The sequence below is a fragment of the Rhinolophus ferrumequinum genome, chromosome 10, assembly GCF_004115265.2.
Source record: "Rhinolophus ferrumequinum isolate MPI-CBG mRhiFer1 chromosome 10, mRhiFer1_v1.p, whole genome shotgun sequence".
NCBI classification, from domain to species: Eukaryota; Metazoa; Chordata; class Mammalia; order Chiroptera; family Rhinolophidae; genus Rhinolophus; species Rhinolophus ferrumequinum.
Window position 1 is genome coordinate 61,761,299 of NC_046293.1, and position 14,718 is coordinate 61,776,016.

At 38.5% G+C, this 14,718-nt stretch overlaps 1 protein-coding gene across 1 annotated transcript in view; it reads left to right on the forward strand.

Moving 5' to 3' along the window:
* Positions 1-14,718, forward strand: part of TBC1D30 (TBC1 domain family member 30) — a 70,085-nt gene that overhangs the window by 37,527 nt on the left and 17,840 nt on the right. The window contains 5 exon segments of the mRNA XM_033116935.1: positions 92-217; positions 1,897-2,082; positions 6,050-6,218; positions 8,136-8,304; positions 12,176-12,281. Of these exon segments, the coding sequence (XP_032972826.1) occupies positions 92-217; positions 1,897-2,082; positions 6,050-6,218; positions 8,136-8,304; positions 12,176-12,281 (756 nt within the window).

Sequence of the window (14,718 nt, forward strand, 5' to 3'; positions counted from 1 at the left end):
CCTCCCATTTTATTGTTGGATGTAATAACTGTTTCTAATAAAGGTGAAATTATGTGTCTTACGGTAGCATTTTTCTTTATGAATATTTTAGGTTTGGTTGACCTTGGCAGATCATTATTTGCACAGTATAGCCATTGATTGGGACAAAACCATGCGCTTCACTTTCAATGAAAGGAGTAATCCTGACGATGACTCGATGGGAATTCAGATAGTTAAGGTAATGCCACTGAGCTTGGCCTATTGTTCTAACTTAGAAGGCAGATTCTAGGAGCCAGATGTTTCCTGGACAGAGAGAGGATCAAGCCTGGACAGAGGTCTGGATGTCTATATATTTCTATTTTAATAGTTAATGGGGGATCTTTGACTATGCCTTGTCTTCATAAATTTGGATGTTGCCAGTAAGAATAAAATGTTTCCACTGACAGTTGACTTACCTTGCTCACATGATAAAAGATGGAAATTCCTTTTTTTTCTTTAGCGTGAGTCAGTGCTGTTAACTGGATTTTTTTTACATAAGTCACGGAGAAATTTAAAATTAAGTATATTTCATGTTAGAATAATTGGGCTGTTATTAGGGTCTTCGATAATGTCTTAACTGTCAGTTTGTGAAGATAGACTGATTGGTGGGTATACTTTAAACCAGACTGTCAAGGGCTCAAGCCATCTGTGGAGGCAGCTGTGGTTTGCCTACCTGGATTATTACAGTTGATTAGATCCTGGTGCCAAAAGCCAAGGATGCTGATTCAATCTGATCCCACTGTTATTCTCTTACATAAGCCTCTAGTTTTTTATTTTATATGAGTACATTATAGTGGAAAGCTAAGCTGAGGTTTTAAAAAGAAAGATGTTTTATCTATATTTTGGCCACCATGAGATGGCTAATGTTTTGGCAGATTTGAAGATTTTATTTTTTTCAGGAGGAAGTACTAACTAAAAGGAGCTACTTTCTGATCTAACTTGGTCTGTTTCAGACAAATGCTAAAAATATATTATGGAGTTATATCTTGCTGCTTGAAAAGCCTTTGCATTATCTACATTTCAGCTGTTTATTTGGAATTTCAGAATGTGTTTCTCAGAGCTGAAGTATTTCATATTTGAAATATTTTCTTTCTGCTTAAATTGTGAATTAAGGAATTAAGTAATACACATTTTATAACAATCATGTTATTAAGAGGATCTTTTATTTTCTCTTTGGAACAAATGCTATGTCAGTAAAATGACTTCAGCGCCTGAAAGTCGTAGTCTCTGCTTGGAAATAAAATGACAAATATTGTCCTGATTAAATATTAATGTTTCTGTCCGTTTCACAGAAATTTATACAACAATTTGGATAGAATGATTTTGCTGTTTTGGACAGAATGATTTTTTCTGTCTGTCTATAGTACAGTTTGCATTTTTTGCTATTTTGATTTTTCTCCTTAATACTATTTAGAGTTTTGATAGCTAAATAAGTATTATATCATTTTTTTTGTAGAAAGAAATAATGTTGGCATCTATCATACGTGTGTTGAAATGATTTGTTCTGAGACATATTATTAAAATGAACTATCAATTTATATGGAATTATTATGTAATTTTTGTTAATTATGAGTGCCTATTTGTGTTAATTCTGGAAACATCTTAAGTGGAAAATTTGCCTGACTGTAATTCCTCTTGAAGATGTCTTGGCACATTAGAAAACATCAGGAAGAAGAAAACTAAAAAAAATTTGTTTTGGTCTGCATGTATAAGTTGCGTATGCATTTTTAAAAACTAAAATACATGTTGATAATCTGACTCTCATGCTGAGGCAAATAAATACCTACAGGTTTTTTTTTGTTTGTTTTGTTTGGTTTTTTTTTTTTGAGAGAGAATTAAGAAGTCATTTAAAAAAATCTTGTTTTTCTGTCATTTTAGGATCTTCACCGCACAGGCTGCAGTTCTTACTGTGGCCAGGAGGCTGAGCAGGACAGGGTTGTGCTGAAGCGGGTCCTTTTGGCCTATGCCCGATGGAACAAGAATGTTGGGTACTGCCAAGGCTTTAACATCCTGGCTGCACTAATTCTGGAAGTGGTGGAAGGCAACGAAGGGGATGCACTGAAAGTGAGTATCAGGCTCCGAGGAAGGCAGCTGAAATTCTTCAGAGAGTGAAATGTTCCACGTCTAATTTGTCTTCCCGATACCCAGTCCTCCCAAGGAGTTTGCTACATCTTCGTAGTCACCCATGATATCATTTCTCCCAGGTTAAGGCCAGGTCAAGTGACCAATTCATGTAGCCGCCAGAAGTGAAGAGAGTGATTATGTTTTTAGTTTCACTTACAAGACATCATATTTTAAAGCAAGTTAAGTACTAATTGTATTAATTGATATTAATATTAATTATCCATTGCTGCATAATAAATTAGCCACTTACAATAGCAAACGTGTATTACCTTGCAGTTTTGTTGAGATGAATCTGGGCGTGGCTTCACTGGCTCAAAGTCATATCATTGTGGCATTCAAACTGTTGGCTGGGGCTGTGGTCTCATCTGAAGGCTCAATGAGAGCATTCACTCCAGGTGGGAGCATTCATTTCCAAGTTCATTCAGGTGGTTGTTAGCAAGATTTAATTCCTCACAGGTCGTTGGACTGAGGGCCTTAGTTCCTTACTGGCTATTGGTCAGAGGCCTTTTTTAGGTTCCTTGCCATGTGAGGCTCTCCATCTCACAACATGGTGGCTGGCATCCCTCAAAGTGAGTGAGAGAGTAAAAGAGAGTGATCAAGGCAGAAGAGATTAAGTTACAGATTTGTAGCCTAGTATCAGAAGTAACATTTCACCACTTTTGCCATATTCTATTCATTAGAAACCAGTCACTAGGTCCAGCTCATACTCCAGGCAATGGGCTCATACAAGGGTGTGACTGTTAGGAGGTGGGGATCCCAGGGGTGATGCCTATTCCACCGGTGATGCTTCATTCTGATTGGATCTTATTAGGCTGCTTTATTCTTTCATGTCTGAGATGAGGTATGGAGGAGATAGGCTGAAAGTGAATATCTATGATGGAAGATGTTTGCATAGAGAAAGGTTATGGAAGGGAATTATATTTATTATCTTTTCATCTTTGATGCCTAGGGCCTTTATTAGTAAAAAAAAAAAATTTCTGGAAACTTTTTGAGATGGGACACTAGCAATTTAAGCGTATAGGTTTATACATCTGAATGTGACTCACTGAGTCACCAGAAATTGTCTTTATGAGAAATGAAGCATTTCAAATGTGGAGGATGGCCACTGCCTTATTTGCTCGGGGCAAGGTGGGATTGCTCATTCATACTTGAGCTCTCACACTGCTATTGGTGCCATACTTTGTGATGGATGTGGATACTTAGTCTTTGTATTCAAGAGCACCTCCTTCCACCCCAATTCTGTGTTTGACTATGGTGAATAACTTCGTGATATTCTCAATCACTGACTAATGTGATATGGAAAAATAAGCAAATGTTCTTCCTGGTTTTATACACGTCATGGTGGAATTAATTATAAATCCGGCCTGACGTGATCTAAGTCTGTATTCACCCTCTCTCTCTTTCCATTCATGTATTAAAGGAAACAGCTTTGCAGCTATTTGTTCATCAAATAGGCGGGGGTGGAGGGGGGTGTCAGTGACACATCAAATACATGAGGTTAAAACTTTTTTTTATTAAAAAGCACTTTTGTTTACTCAGTCTATCCAGTTTTAGTCAAATTTTTTCCACGTGTAATTTATATGACTATAAAATGGGAACTGTTCTGTTGAGAAGCTGGAATAAACAATGTAGGTTAGGGGGTGGGGTGGTGGAAAGGTTTGGAGAAGGGGATATAATGGCAATCATATCATGAAAGGGCTCAATGATACTTGAGAAAACAAAAATTCACATGAAAAGGTGGATTAGATAAAACTGAGAAACTGAATATTTGTATTTCTGTCTCTAAGAAAATGAACTTGGTGGAATGAAATGACATCATCATGGTTTAGGAATTTGGCTAGGCATTTAATATGCAAAGGAACGTTGGATTCATGAAGAAACACTTCTGACGCAAAGGAAAATATTAGGTGTTGGTGTTTTTCTAATAGCTATTTTGGCCTTTGCAAGTTGTAAAAATATATAGTATATTAGATGTAGGTAAACCATTTTCCTTGCTTTTTTGCACTTACTGTTTTGTCTTAGTAACTGTTTTTCTGAAGCTCCCTCATTATTTATTTGTCTCTTAAATGCTTCTTCTTCTTCTTCTTCTTCTTCTTCTTCTTCTTTTTTTTTAGAGCAGTTTTAGGTTCATGGCAAACCTGAAAGGAAGGTACAGAGATTTTCTGTAATCTCCGGCCCCAACTCCCCACATGCACGTCCTCCATCATTATCAACAGCGTTCATCATTCATCAGAGGGGTACATTTGTTACAATCCATGAACCCACATCAACACGTCAATAATTTCCTAAAGTCCATAGTTTACATTAGGGTTCACTCTTGGACTTGTACATTATATGGATTTGGACAAATGTATAATGACATGTATTTATCATTATAACATCATACAGAGTATTTTCTCTGGGCTAAACATCCTCTGTGCTCCACCTTTTTCATTCCCCCCACAACCACTGATCCTTTTACTACATCCATAGTTTTGCCTTTTCGAGAATGTCATAATTGGAATAATAGTATGTAGACTTTTCAGATTGGCTTATTTCACTTAGTAATATGATTTAAGGCCCTTCCATGTCTTTTCATGGCTTGATAGCTTCATTCTTTTTAGTGCTGAATAACATTCCATTGTCTGGACCTGGAGATTGTGTGGATATAAGTTGTCATCTCCTTTGGGTAAATACCAGGACTGCAATTGCTGGATTGCATGGTCAGAGTAAACTGGCAAACTAGGTTTAGTTTTGTAAGAAACCTCCCAACTGTCTTGCAAAGTGGCTGTACCATTTTGCATTCAGACCAGCAATATCTGCGAGTTCCCGTTGCTCCCATCCTTGCTAGCATTTGGTGTTGTCAGCATTCCAGATTTTGACAATTCTAATAGGTGTGTAGTGGTATCGCGCTGTTTTAATTTGAGTTTCCCTGATGACTATGTGGAGTATCTTTTTCGTATGCTTATTTGCCATCTGTATATCTCCTTTGGTGAAGTGTCTGTTAAGGTCTTTGGTCCATTTCTTAAATCGGGTTGTTTGTTTTCTTATTGTTGCGTTTTAAGAGTTCTTTTTATATTCTGGGTGATAGTCCTTTATCAGATGTGTGTTTTGCACATATTTTCTCCCAGTCTGTGGCTCGTCTTCTAATTCACTTGACATCGTCTTTCCTAGAGCAGAAGTTTTTAATTTTAATGAAGTCTGCTTATCAAGTATTTCTTTCGTGGATCATGGCTTTGGTGTTGTATTTAGAAAGTCATTCCTATCCCCAAGGTCATCTATGCTCTTATCGTCTAGGAATTTCATATATTGCTTTTTACACTTAGGTCTCTTTTGAGCCAATGTTTGTGAAGGGTGTAAGGTTTATGTCTAGATTCATGTTTTTGCATTTGGATGTCCTGGTGTTCCAGCACCATTTATTGAAGAGACTATCTTTGCTCTATTGCCATTATTTATTGTAATTTTTAAAGATCTAATGTTTGGTCTTTGAAATACAGTAGTTGGTGGAGTGACATAGCTGATATAAGACATAGCTGGCTCTTGTGACGCCTTTAGACAGAGAATTTCATTGTGTCACAGGAATTCCTATGATAATTTGTAATTTTTTTTTTCTATAATTTTGAGGGATCATAATTTCTTCATAAAAACACAAGTATCTTTCTTGGTATTATACAACTTACCCTAGGTGAAAAGTGCAATAATAGACTGTTACCTTTAAATTTTGCCTTCGTAATCCCCACAAATCTCCCTTTTCCTTACCCAGGTTGGAGATGAGCCTTGAAAATCCAGAACATTTTGGTACTGACACATTTAAAGGATAGCGTGCTTTGGCTAACTATATTTTATCCATTCGAATGTTTTTTCTATTTAGGACACATTAGGATACTGGTTTTTATGAAGCAGTCTTGTTCTTTATCTTTTTCTTCAGATTATGATTTACCTTATTGATAAGGTACTTCCTGAAAGCTATTTTGTCAATAATCTCCGGGCATTGTCTGTGGATATGGCCGTCTTCAGAGACCTCTTGAGACTGAAACTTCCTGAATTATCTCAGCACCTGGATATTCTTCAGAGAACAGCAAACAAGGAGAGTGGAGGTAGTGATGATTCAATGCTATTATACCTTTGAAAACATTTTACTTCTCTGATTCCACTGTACATATGAGCCTAAACCTTGAATGAAAATACATGTTTTTAGGTATTTCTATTGATGCGAGTTTGATACAATGAAATAGATTTCTAGAGAACAAACTCAAAACTGAAAATCAAAACATATTGAATCTCTAACGGGTCATGGTTAGGAAGTCATTCAAACACCTGATACTTCACTAGTACCAGATCAATAACTAAAGTGACATATTGTCCTCTAGATGAAGAATGGTATACATGTTTTGCTGTTTAGTTACACTGTTCTAAGCTGGCACCGAACCTATAGGCAGTCTTCAAAATGGAGCTACAAGTATAATTGAGCACAGACTGTGGTTTTTTCCTGAACCATTGAGGTTATGGGAGAGTGGAATATGTATTTTCATAAAATTGTAGGAGATAAAAGCAGTCCTTTGGATTGAAATGTTTAATGTCCCTTTTATTTACTCATGCTAAGGATATATAGATTTGCTTGAGATGAATGGGCCAGTTCTTGCTGGAGAAGGGCTCTTCTGAACCTCCAGGTAGAATCTGAACCCTGTAGGAAGGGTTAAGTAGGGCAGCAGTGGAGACAGCTCTGCAAGCAGCTCTGAGAATTGCTACTACCTAGCAGGCATCATCTGGCTTTCTGAAGGACCTGAGCTAGTGCTGTAACTATACCCACTGCTTGCACTTACCTGGCTGTTCAGCGTACCAGAAAGAAGACTCAGAAGTTTGTTGTGTTTCCTGTAAATGGTTGCCAGTTACTGACCCACACATTTAAATCTGAGAAAATATTAAGGGATTTTGAGGACCTAATCTGTGATTAAAATATATTGGAAATTTTAGCGACACCTGGTATCTCTAACCATTTCTTACTAAGTCATTTGAATCATCTTTTCATTTAGTTTGTGCAGTATAATTGTGCACTTGTGGATTTCATAAAGCTTCCAGATAGACCAACCTTGCCGGTCCCACAGTCAGTCACACTTTATCGGCTCCATGTTTTTTCCCCAAATGCCCTGGATTTGCCTATAAGGGTTGACCTCAGATTCTAGTCTCTGAACAAAGATAATCCCTTTGTTCATAGGTAAGAAGGATGAAAATAAGTGCAGGAGAACAGATCTCTTTTTGCTTATACTTGGGCAAATGCACATTCTCACTGTAATTTGGAGGAAGGATCAATCCACATATCTAGATTTTTATATTTCATTAAAATACATACGTATGCCATCACCGGAAATGGGAGAGAATGCTATGTTTTTGTGAGTTCTGATACTTCAAAGTGAGCTGGATCCCAGATCTTTAAAAGTGTGTATAGTTTAGTTCAAAATATTTTACAATTTTACAATTTCATGTTGTTTAATCTCTAAATATTTTGGGCTTTTCTAGCTATCTTTCTGTAATTGATTTCTAGTTTAACTCCATTGTAAGGTGTCTGAACTATGTATAATTTAAGAAGTAGACAAGTAATTCCTAATGAGAAATTTTATTTTTATCAGCAGCATTTGAATAAAAATGGGCTTAATAAGATTTTGAAAATTGGCTTTTGCTTTCAAGAGACAAAAATCCTTTCCTTTCATCCTGTTTTGGTGAGGAAAACATTCTCCTTAATTTTCAGCACCTCACAAATAGTAGAACTAAATTCAATTTTAGGTTAAGATTTTTGAAATATCATAAACAATTCGTAAAATTCATATTATTGAGATTTCTATTAAACACACCTATGTTCTTTTAGAAAAAGGGAGGAAAAAGAAAGAACCAGAATTTAGTGATATAAACAAATCAATCAATAAATGGATAACATTTGAGTGGACATGAAAGACAGAGTATTTTTATAACTTGAAATTTGTCAATTCTGAAGAAATGTAGTGTTTGTTTTATTTCAGGTGGATATGAGCCCCCACTTACGAATGTCTTCACGATGCAGTGGTTTCTGACACTCTTCGCTACGTGCCTCCCTAACCATACTGTTTTAAAGATTTGGGATTCGGTCTTCTTTGAAGGTTCGGAAATCATCCTAAGGGTGTCGCTGGCTATCTGGGCAAAATTAGGAGAGTAAGTGATTTCCCCCTTCCGTTCTGTTCTGTTGTGTTGGGGCCTTGAGCAATTTGTGTGCTCTAACATGGAAAGCATCGATATTTAAGTGTGAAGAAAAGAGAAAATTGTGAACTTTGTGCAATTGCTTTCGCCTTCTGAAATCTCAGCTGGCTCATTCTTGATTGTTGGGGGCAGACGGAATCTAGTATTTTAGAGGAGGGGTAGGCTTTTTCAGGCCTCTAATTCTCCCCCTCCTTCTCAGTGCTAGTGTCCTGGCTGGTTTACTTTTTGTCCACATCTCTCTGGACACTCATTGGGAAGAGGGAGAGGGACTTAAATGAAAGAGGAACTAGAAAGTCTGGAAAGGAGTAGGTGGATTTTGGTGGCTAATATCACAATTTGGATTATGTTTGAATCTTTAGTATTTATTTTGTTCTCCCTTTCAGGGCTATGATCAAATTTGTGAGATACTATGTATAAGGTACCTAGCATGGTGCTTGGTACATAGGCAATAGAATATATGGAGCTTCTTTCCTTTCATCAAGAATGAATTTTATGTGGAAATATATTAAAACCGAATACATTACCAAATAGATTTTACTTTTTTATTTTTTTTAATGTATTGCTTTTAAAAAAAATTTTTGGGGAACATTGTGTTTTTCCAGGACCCATCAGCTCCAAGTCAGGTCGTTGTTTTCAATCTAGTTGTGGAGGGTGCAGCTCACTGGCCCATGTGGGAATCGAACTGGCAACCTTGGTGTTATGAGCACTGTGCTCTCACCAACTGAGCCAAGGGGCCGCCCCAGGTTTTACTTACATTCTTTACTAGTAGCAGGGATGAATAAACTAGGGTATTTTCACCTATCACAAATATACAAGTATTATGAGTGTTACATTAAAATTCTACGCTTTGGGAAATGTTAGGATAAAATTGTCATAGTTAACTTAAGATATAGAGACGTTTTTAATGGTTTCTTTCCTAGAGCTATAAATGACTTGAATACATACCCATGATAGACAACGTGTCAGAAAACTAATAAATTACTGCCAGTGTTTTGTTTTAAAAACCTTTTAAATAGCCTTTTTGTTTATGGTAAGTTGTTTCCTAGGAGACTTGCAGCATTTTTTGTGTTTTGCAAGAGAGATCCATCAACTACCAATTCAGGGATTAAAACAAAATCATTATTGTGTGCAAGTATTTTAAAAGATCACCTAGCTCCTTTGCCTTTGTTTTATGATACATTGCTTTTCAGTTAGGCAAACGAATTCATCTGCGGGGGATTTTGTGTGCTATTTACTTATCTTTTTCATTTTTTCCCAATGTTGACCTCTTTTTGTAGTCATGTGTTTCTAACCATCTCTACATCTTGTAAGCTTTTTGAGCTTTGATAGTTTCTGTGTGTGTGATAGTCCAGTTATTGATTAACTAGTTTATAGGATTAAATTAGTAAAGCACTTTCCTGTATGCTGACTCAATTATAGTCATCTTTGTGTTACTTCTTAATTATGTGGCAGGAAGAAAAGGGGCAATTCTGGTTTTATTCCCATCTACCCATTATCTGTAGAATCAGAATTTATTTGTATGGTCCTCCAAGGATGTCACACTGTTGAAATAATAAGAACTATGCTTAAAATCCAATATTCATTGAGTGCTTGCAATGGACAGGCATTACTCTAAGCACTTCAGACGTAAAATTAACACATTTACTACTCACCATCATCCTATGAGGCAGGTCCTGTTATCATCCCCATTTTATAGGTGTGAGAACTGAGGTACAGAGAAGTAAGTAAATTGTTCAAAATAACCCTATTAAAAAGTAGAAGGGCCTGAATTTGAACCCAGTTATTCTGCCTCTAAAATTTGTGTTTTTAATCATGTGAATCTACTAATAATAAATGACTACTGTTTATGCAATTCAGGGATATATGAATCAGGCCGGTAGAATTTTAAATGTTTCAGAGTCTTTGGTCATTATAATTCTACATGTTTTGAGTATGCAACTTGTCCAATGAAAGGGAAGGCAACCAACATACACCATTAAGTGCCTATAGTCTGTCATTATTTTAGGTAGTTTAAACATATTATCTCATTCCAGTCTCCCTATAAACCTGTGGAGTAGGTAGGGTTATTCTCCATGTCTTTTCAAGTGAGAAAACTACCCCAGGAAGATTAATTAACAAGTTCAAGGTCACACAGATAATGAGTGGCAGAGCTGGGACTTAATCCTGGATCTCTCTGACTCTGGTGCCTATAATCTTCCCCACAAACTTTCCACTGGAAAAATCATAAATAGCTTATAGGGAATCTCCGGTTTATGTATATCTGAGTAACATATGAGCCTTCCACATGGTTACCCATGGCACCTCTTCTTTCACCTTGCTTCTGCAACTTGGAATTTCTTCCTCTCACTCACACCAAAGGTCCTTTTAGAATATGTAGGTTGTAGACCATCATCTCACCTTCACTGGCATCTCTTTCGTGTCCTTTCTCCTCTGACCCTACTGCTTTGGCTCGCTCCCTCATTATCTCATGCCTGGCTCGTCTTGGTGTAGTTTCCTTGGTCTCCCCGTCATACCCACACTTGCCATGCCACCGCCAGTCCAACCTTGCCAAGGGCAAATCTGTTCCCACACTCCTTATTAAGAGCCTTTCCATGACTCTTGCCCTAAAGGGGCTCCGCTGGCAGGTGAGGCCTTTGTGGTCCTCTCTCAGCAGCTTTCCACCCTTAGTTCTCACTGACTCCCTCTGGCCGTGCTGTCTCCCCGCTCTGGTCATGTGGAGCTACTTGCAGATCCCTGGGTAGGTCCTGCTGTCCCCTGCAGCCACGCCTTTGGAATGCATTTTCCTCCTTATCAACCTGGAGAATATTTTTCAAAACTCATCTGAAGCATTATTTCTCTTACCCACCCACCCTCCAGGGTAAACTTAATCACTTTTCTGTTTATGCCCACATGCTGCTCTGTATTTTTGTAATAACATTTCAACAATTTATTTCGTTTATTTAGTTACATGATTGTGGTAATTGGATTTCAGTAGCACTCCAAAGCCTGAAGTTTCTCCATCATCATGGTTTTTGGGGGATGGCTCTATTGAAATCTCCCAATATTAGTATATGTCAAAGTATATCTCTTGTGGTTGGTGGGCAAATAGACTCATCCTACTACACAAAGGACGTCATAGTAGATAAAACAAATACACAGAGGTCTTTGCTTTGGACAACTCCTTTTTCCTCTTCTACAAGAAGGATTAAAGTGTATCCTACCTCACAGGTTGCCAGGTGGCAGAGTCTTTATTTACATGTAGAACCAAATGCAAGAAGCAGGGTGTAATCTCCAAGTAGCAGCAGTGTCTTGAAAAGAACTGAAAAAAATTCTGCCTGTGAAAACATCCTGTGGACTGATGAAATATGCAGATAATGTTCTTGTATTTCTCATCTTTTACTTCTACTGGGGTTTGGTTTCAGTCTATCAGTGATACCACAGTTTGTAGATTAAAAGCAACAGATTCCCTACTGGGGATAATCGTTCTTCATATCCAATTTCATGGTTGTGATTTCTGATCAGTGGTGGGTATTCTGGTGTGTAAAATGTGTCATGTAGAAGCAATAAAGCTTCCACCGGTGGGACTGTCAGGTTGGGGAGCAGTGTGGGGAAGATGGGAACTCATCCTGTAATAAGCTCCTCTAAGGTGCCATTGGTATTTTTTATCTTTTCTCCACATACAGCAGGCTGTGCTGTGAGTGTGTCCTAGGAGTTTGATTTTTGTTGATTGCTAACTTGATTGATTTGATGGCAAGAAGCAACATATCTGGTTGTACCTGCAGCACGTACCCAATCCACACTATGAGCATCCAATACGAATTCCTCGTTCTGTCCTTTCTTCATCCAGGCATATAGAATGTTGTGAAACAGCAGACGAGTTCTACAGCACCATGGGGCGCCTTACCCAGGAGATGCTGCAGGACGATCTTCTGGAAAGCCATGAACTCATGCAGGTGCGTGGACAGCACAGCCCTGCCTGGCTCCGGGCACCCCGGGTACCGTGGGAACAAGCCGTGCCGGAGTAGCGGTCTTGGGAAAAGTATTTGGCCAGCCCTCAGATTGAGTTTTTCAATTGACCGAGAGTCTATAGATAATTTGATAAGAATCTTAACTATGTCACAAGAGGAAGGAAGAAATGAATAATGGAGATTTGTTGTGACTTTCATTCAAATTGTGTTGCTTAAGAATCATGAGGTCCATCCATGTTGTTGCAAATGGTAATATTTCCTTCTTTATGGCTGCGTAATCCTCCATTGTGTAAATGTACCATAGTTTCTTAATCCATTCGTCTACTGATGGGCATTTCAGTTGCATCTGAAACTAATAAAAAAAAAAGAAAAAAAAAGTATCATGAGGTGCAATACAAAAGGAAATTTAAAAAAAAACTGAAAAAAAACTCCAAATCACCATATGCTTATTCTGAATCTGATTCTTAGCTTTCTTAAGGGGAGACTTGTGGGGTGAAATAATTATTTTGGGGGAGGAATTATTGAGGATAAAAGGGCGAATCTAATCAGCATTTTGATTTGTTTCGCCCACATTTCCAACTCATGTTATATATGAATCATAAATTTCAATATGAATGGCTTGAAGGCTTTTGTTATTTTCTAGCATGTTACTCTATCTCAATATTATATTTACCAAGTCACTGAACTCTACAGTGAGTACAGAAAAGAGCAGATATGTTAACACTGTCTCTTCCATTAGGTTCTATAACGTAATTGTCTTCATTCTCCTCTCATGCTTCTGACTTCTCTTCTTGGTTCTTCTTCTTCCTGCCCACTGACCAACTGTGGGTGTTTCCAAGGTTGTCCTTGGGCCTTCGTTCATTCCTTCTCTGTCATTTCCCTCTTCTTTTTCTTGGTTTCAGCATTTACCTTTATGTTGGATTCCATGCCTGAGGTCAGTTTTGTGGGCTGGTGCCCAGTCAGCAGGTTAGAAAACAAACACTCAGCCCCAAATTTCGGGCTTAAGAAGTGTGGGGCTTCCATTCCTCTGCTCATTTCCCCACACCCGCGGCTCCTTCTCAGAATCCCTTACACTAAGCAGGCGGTTACTCAATTTATTGAGAATGTCGACCACTTGAGGTAACGTCCCTGAACATTCATATCTTTTATTTCAACTTGTCTTTGTATCCTCATCTCATCTCTTCCTTTTTTTTTTTTTTTTTTAAAGATTTCATTGGGGAAGGGGAACAGGACTTTATTGGGGAACAGTGTGTACTTCCAGGACTTTTTTCCAAGTCAAGTTGTTGTCCTTTCAGTCTTAGTTGTGGAGGGTGCCGTTCAGCTTCAAGTTGTTGTCCTTTCAGTCTTAGTTGTGGAGGGCGCAGCTCAGCTCCAGGTCCAGTTGCCATTGCTAGTTGCAGGGGGCACAGCCCAGGAGTCGAACTGGCAACCTTGTGGTTGAGAACCTTCTGGCCCATATGGGAATCGAACCAGCAGCCTTCAGAGTTAGGAGCACGGAGCTCCAAGCGCCTGAGCCACCGGGCTGGTCCCTCATCTCTTCTTTATTCCTTCCTGTGTACCTCAGAGGAGGACATGTTCTATCTGATCCCGACATCTGTGCTCGATTTCACCTCCTCTCACATTGCTGTTGCTTCATCACTCATTCTCTCTCTTGGAGGGGAGTGTCTTTTATTGCGCTGCTCTGTGTGCCAGGTCCATACTTGGCATTTTCCATAGATGCGGTCCTTTCAACCCTACAGAACTGTCCGCTTCATATGCCTAAAGCAGGACTCTGACAGATCATCCCTTCTCCCTCACTCTTGAAACTTCAATGGCTCCTCACTGCCTACAGAGCAGAGCATGGATTTCTCTGCTTACCACCCAGTGCTCTTGACTCTCTGTGTTAACTTGTAAACTTATCTTTGCAGCCGTACTTCCTCTTCCTCCCTTTTGTATCCTTGACCTCTTCTAGTCACGTCAAACTATCTTCCACGTTCTCAGAGATGCCTGGGGAGATGCCTCCTCTGTACCTTTGCTCTTTCTGCTCAGTCTTTCTCTTCTGCCCTCACATGTTTAAGACCTGCCTCCTTATGGAAGTTCTAGTTCAGCTGTCATTTCCTTTATGAAACATTCTCTGATAGTCTCAACTAAAATAAACTCCCATTTCTTTGAATCACCACAATGTTTTCTTTGTACCTCTCTGGTGAGCATTCGTCTCTACCGTGTGCTGAGACTCTTATTTCCTCGGTGGTATTTTAAGTTCCTTGAGCACAGGGATTATGATTTGCTTGTAACATGTAGCACTTGGCCTGTTTCTAGAGGTGCTCAATCCATGTATCAGTTCATTGAGCAAACATCTATTGAGTCTGTGATTCGTTTTCTGCCTTCTCTTTTTCAATAAACGACTGCGGAATTAAACAACATTCATAGATAATGGCCCTCT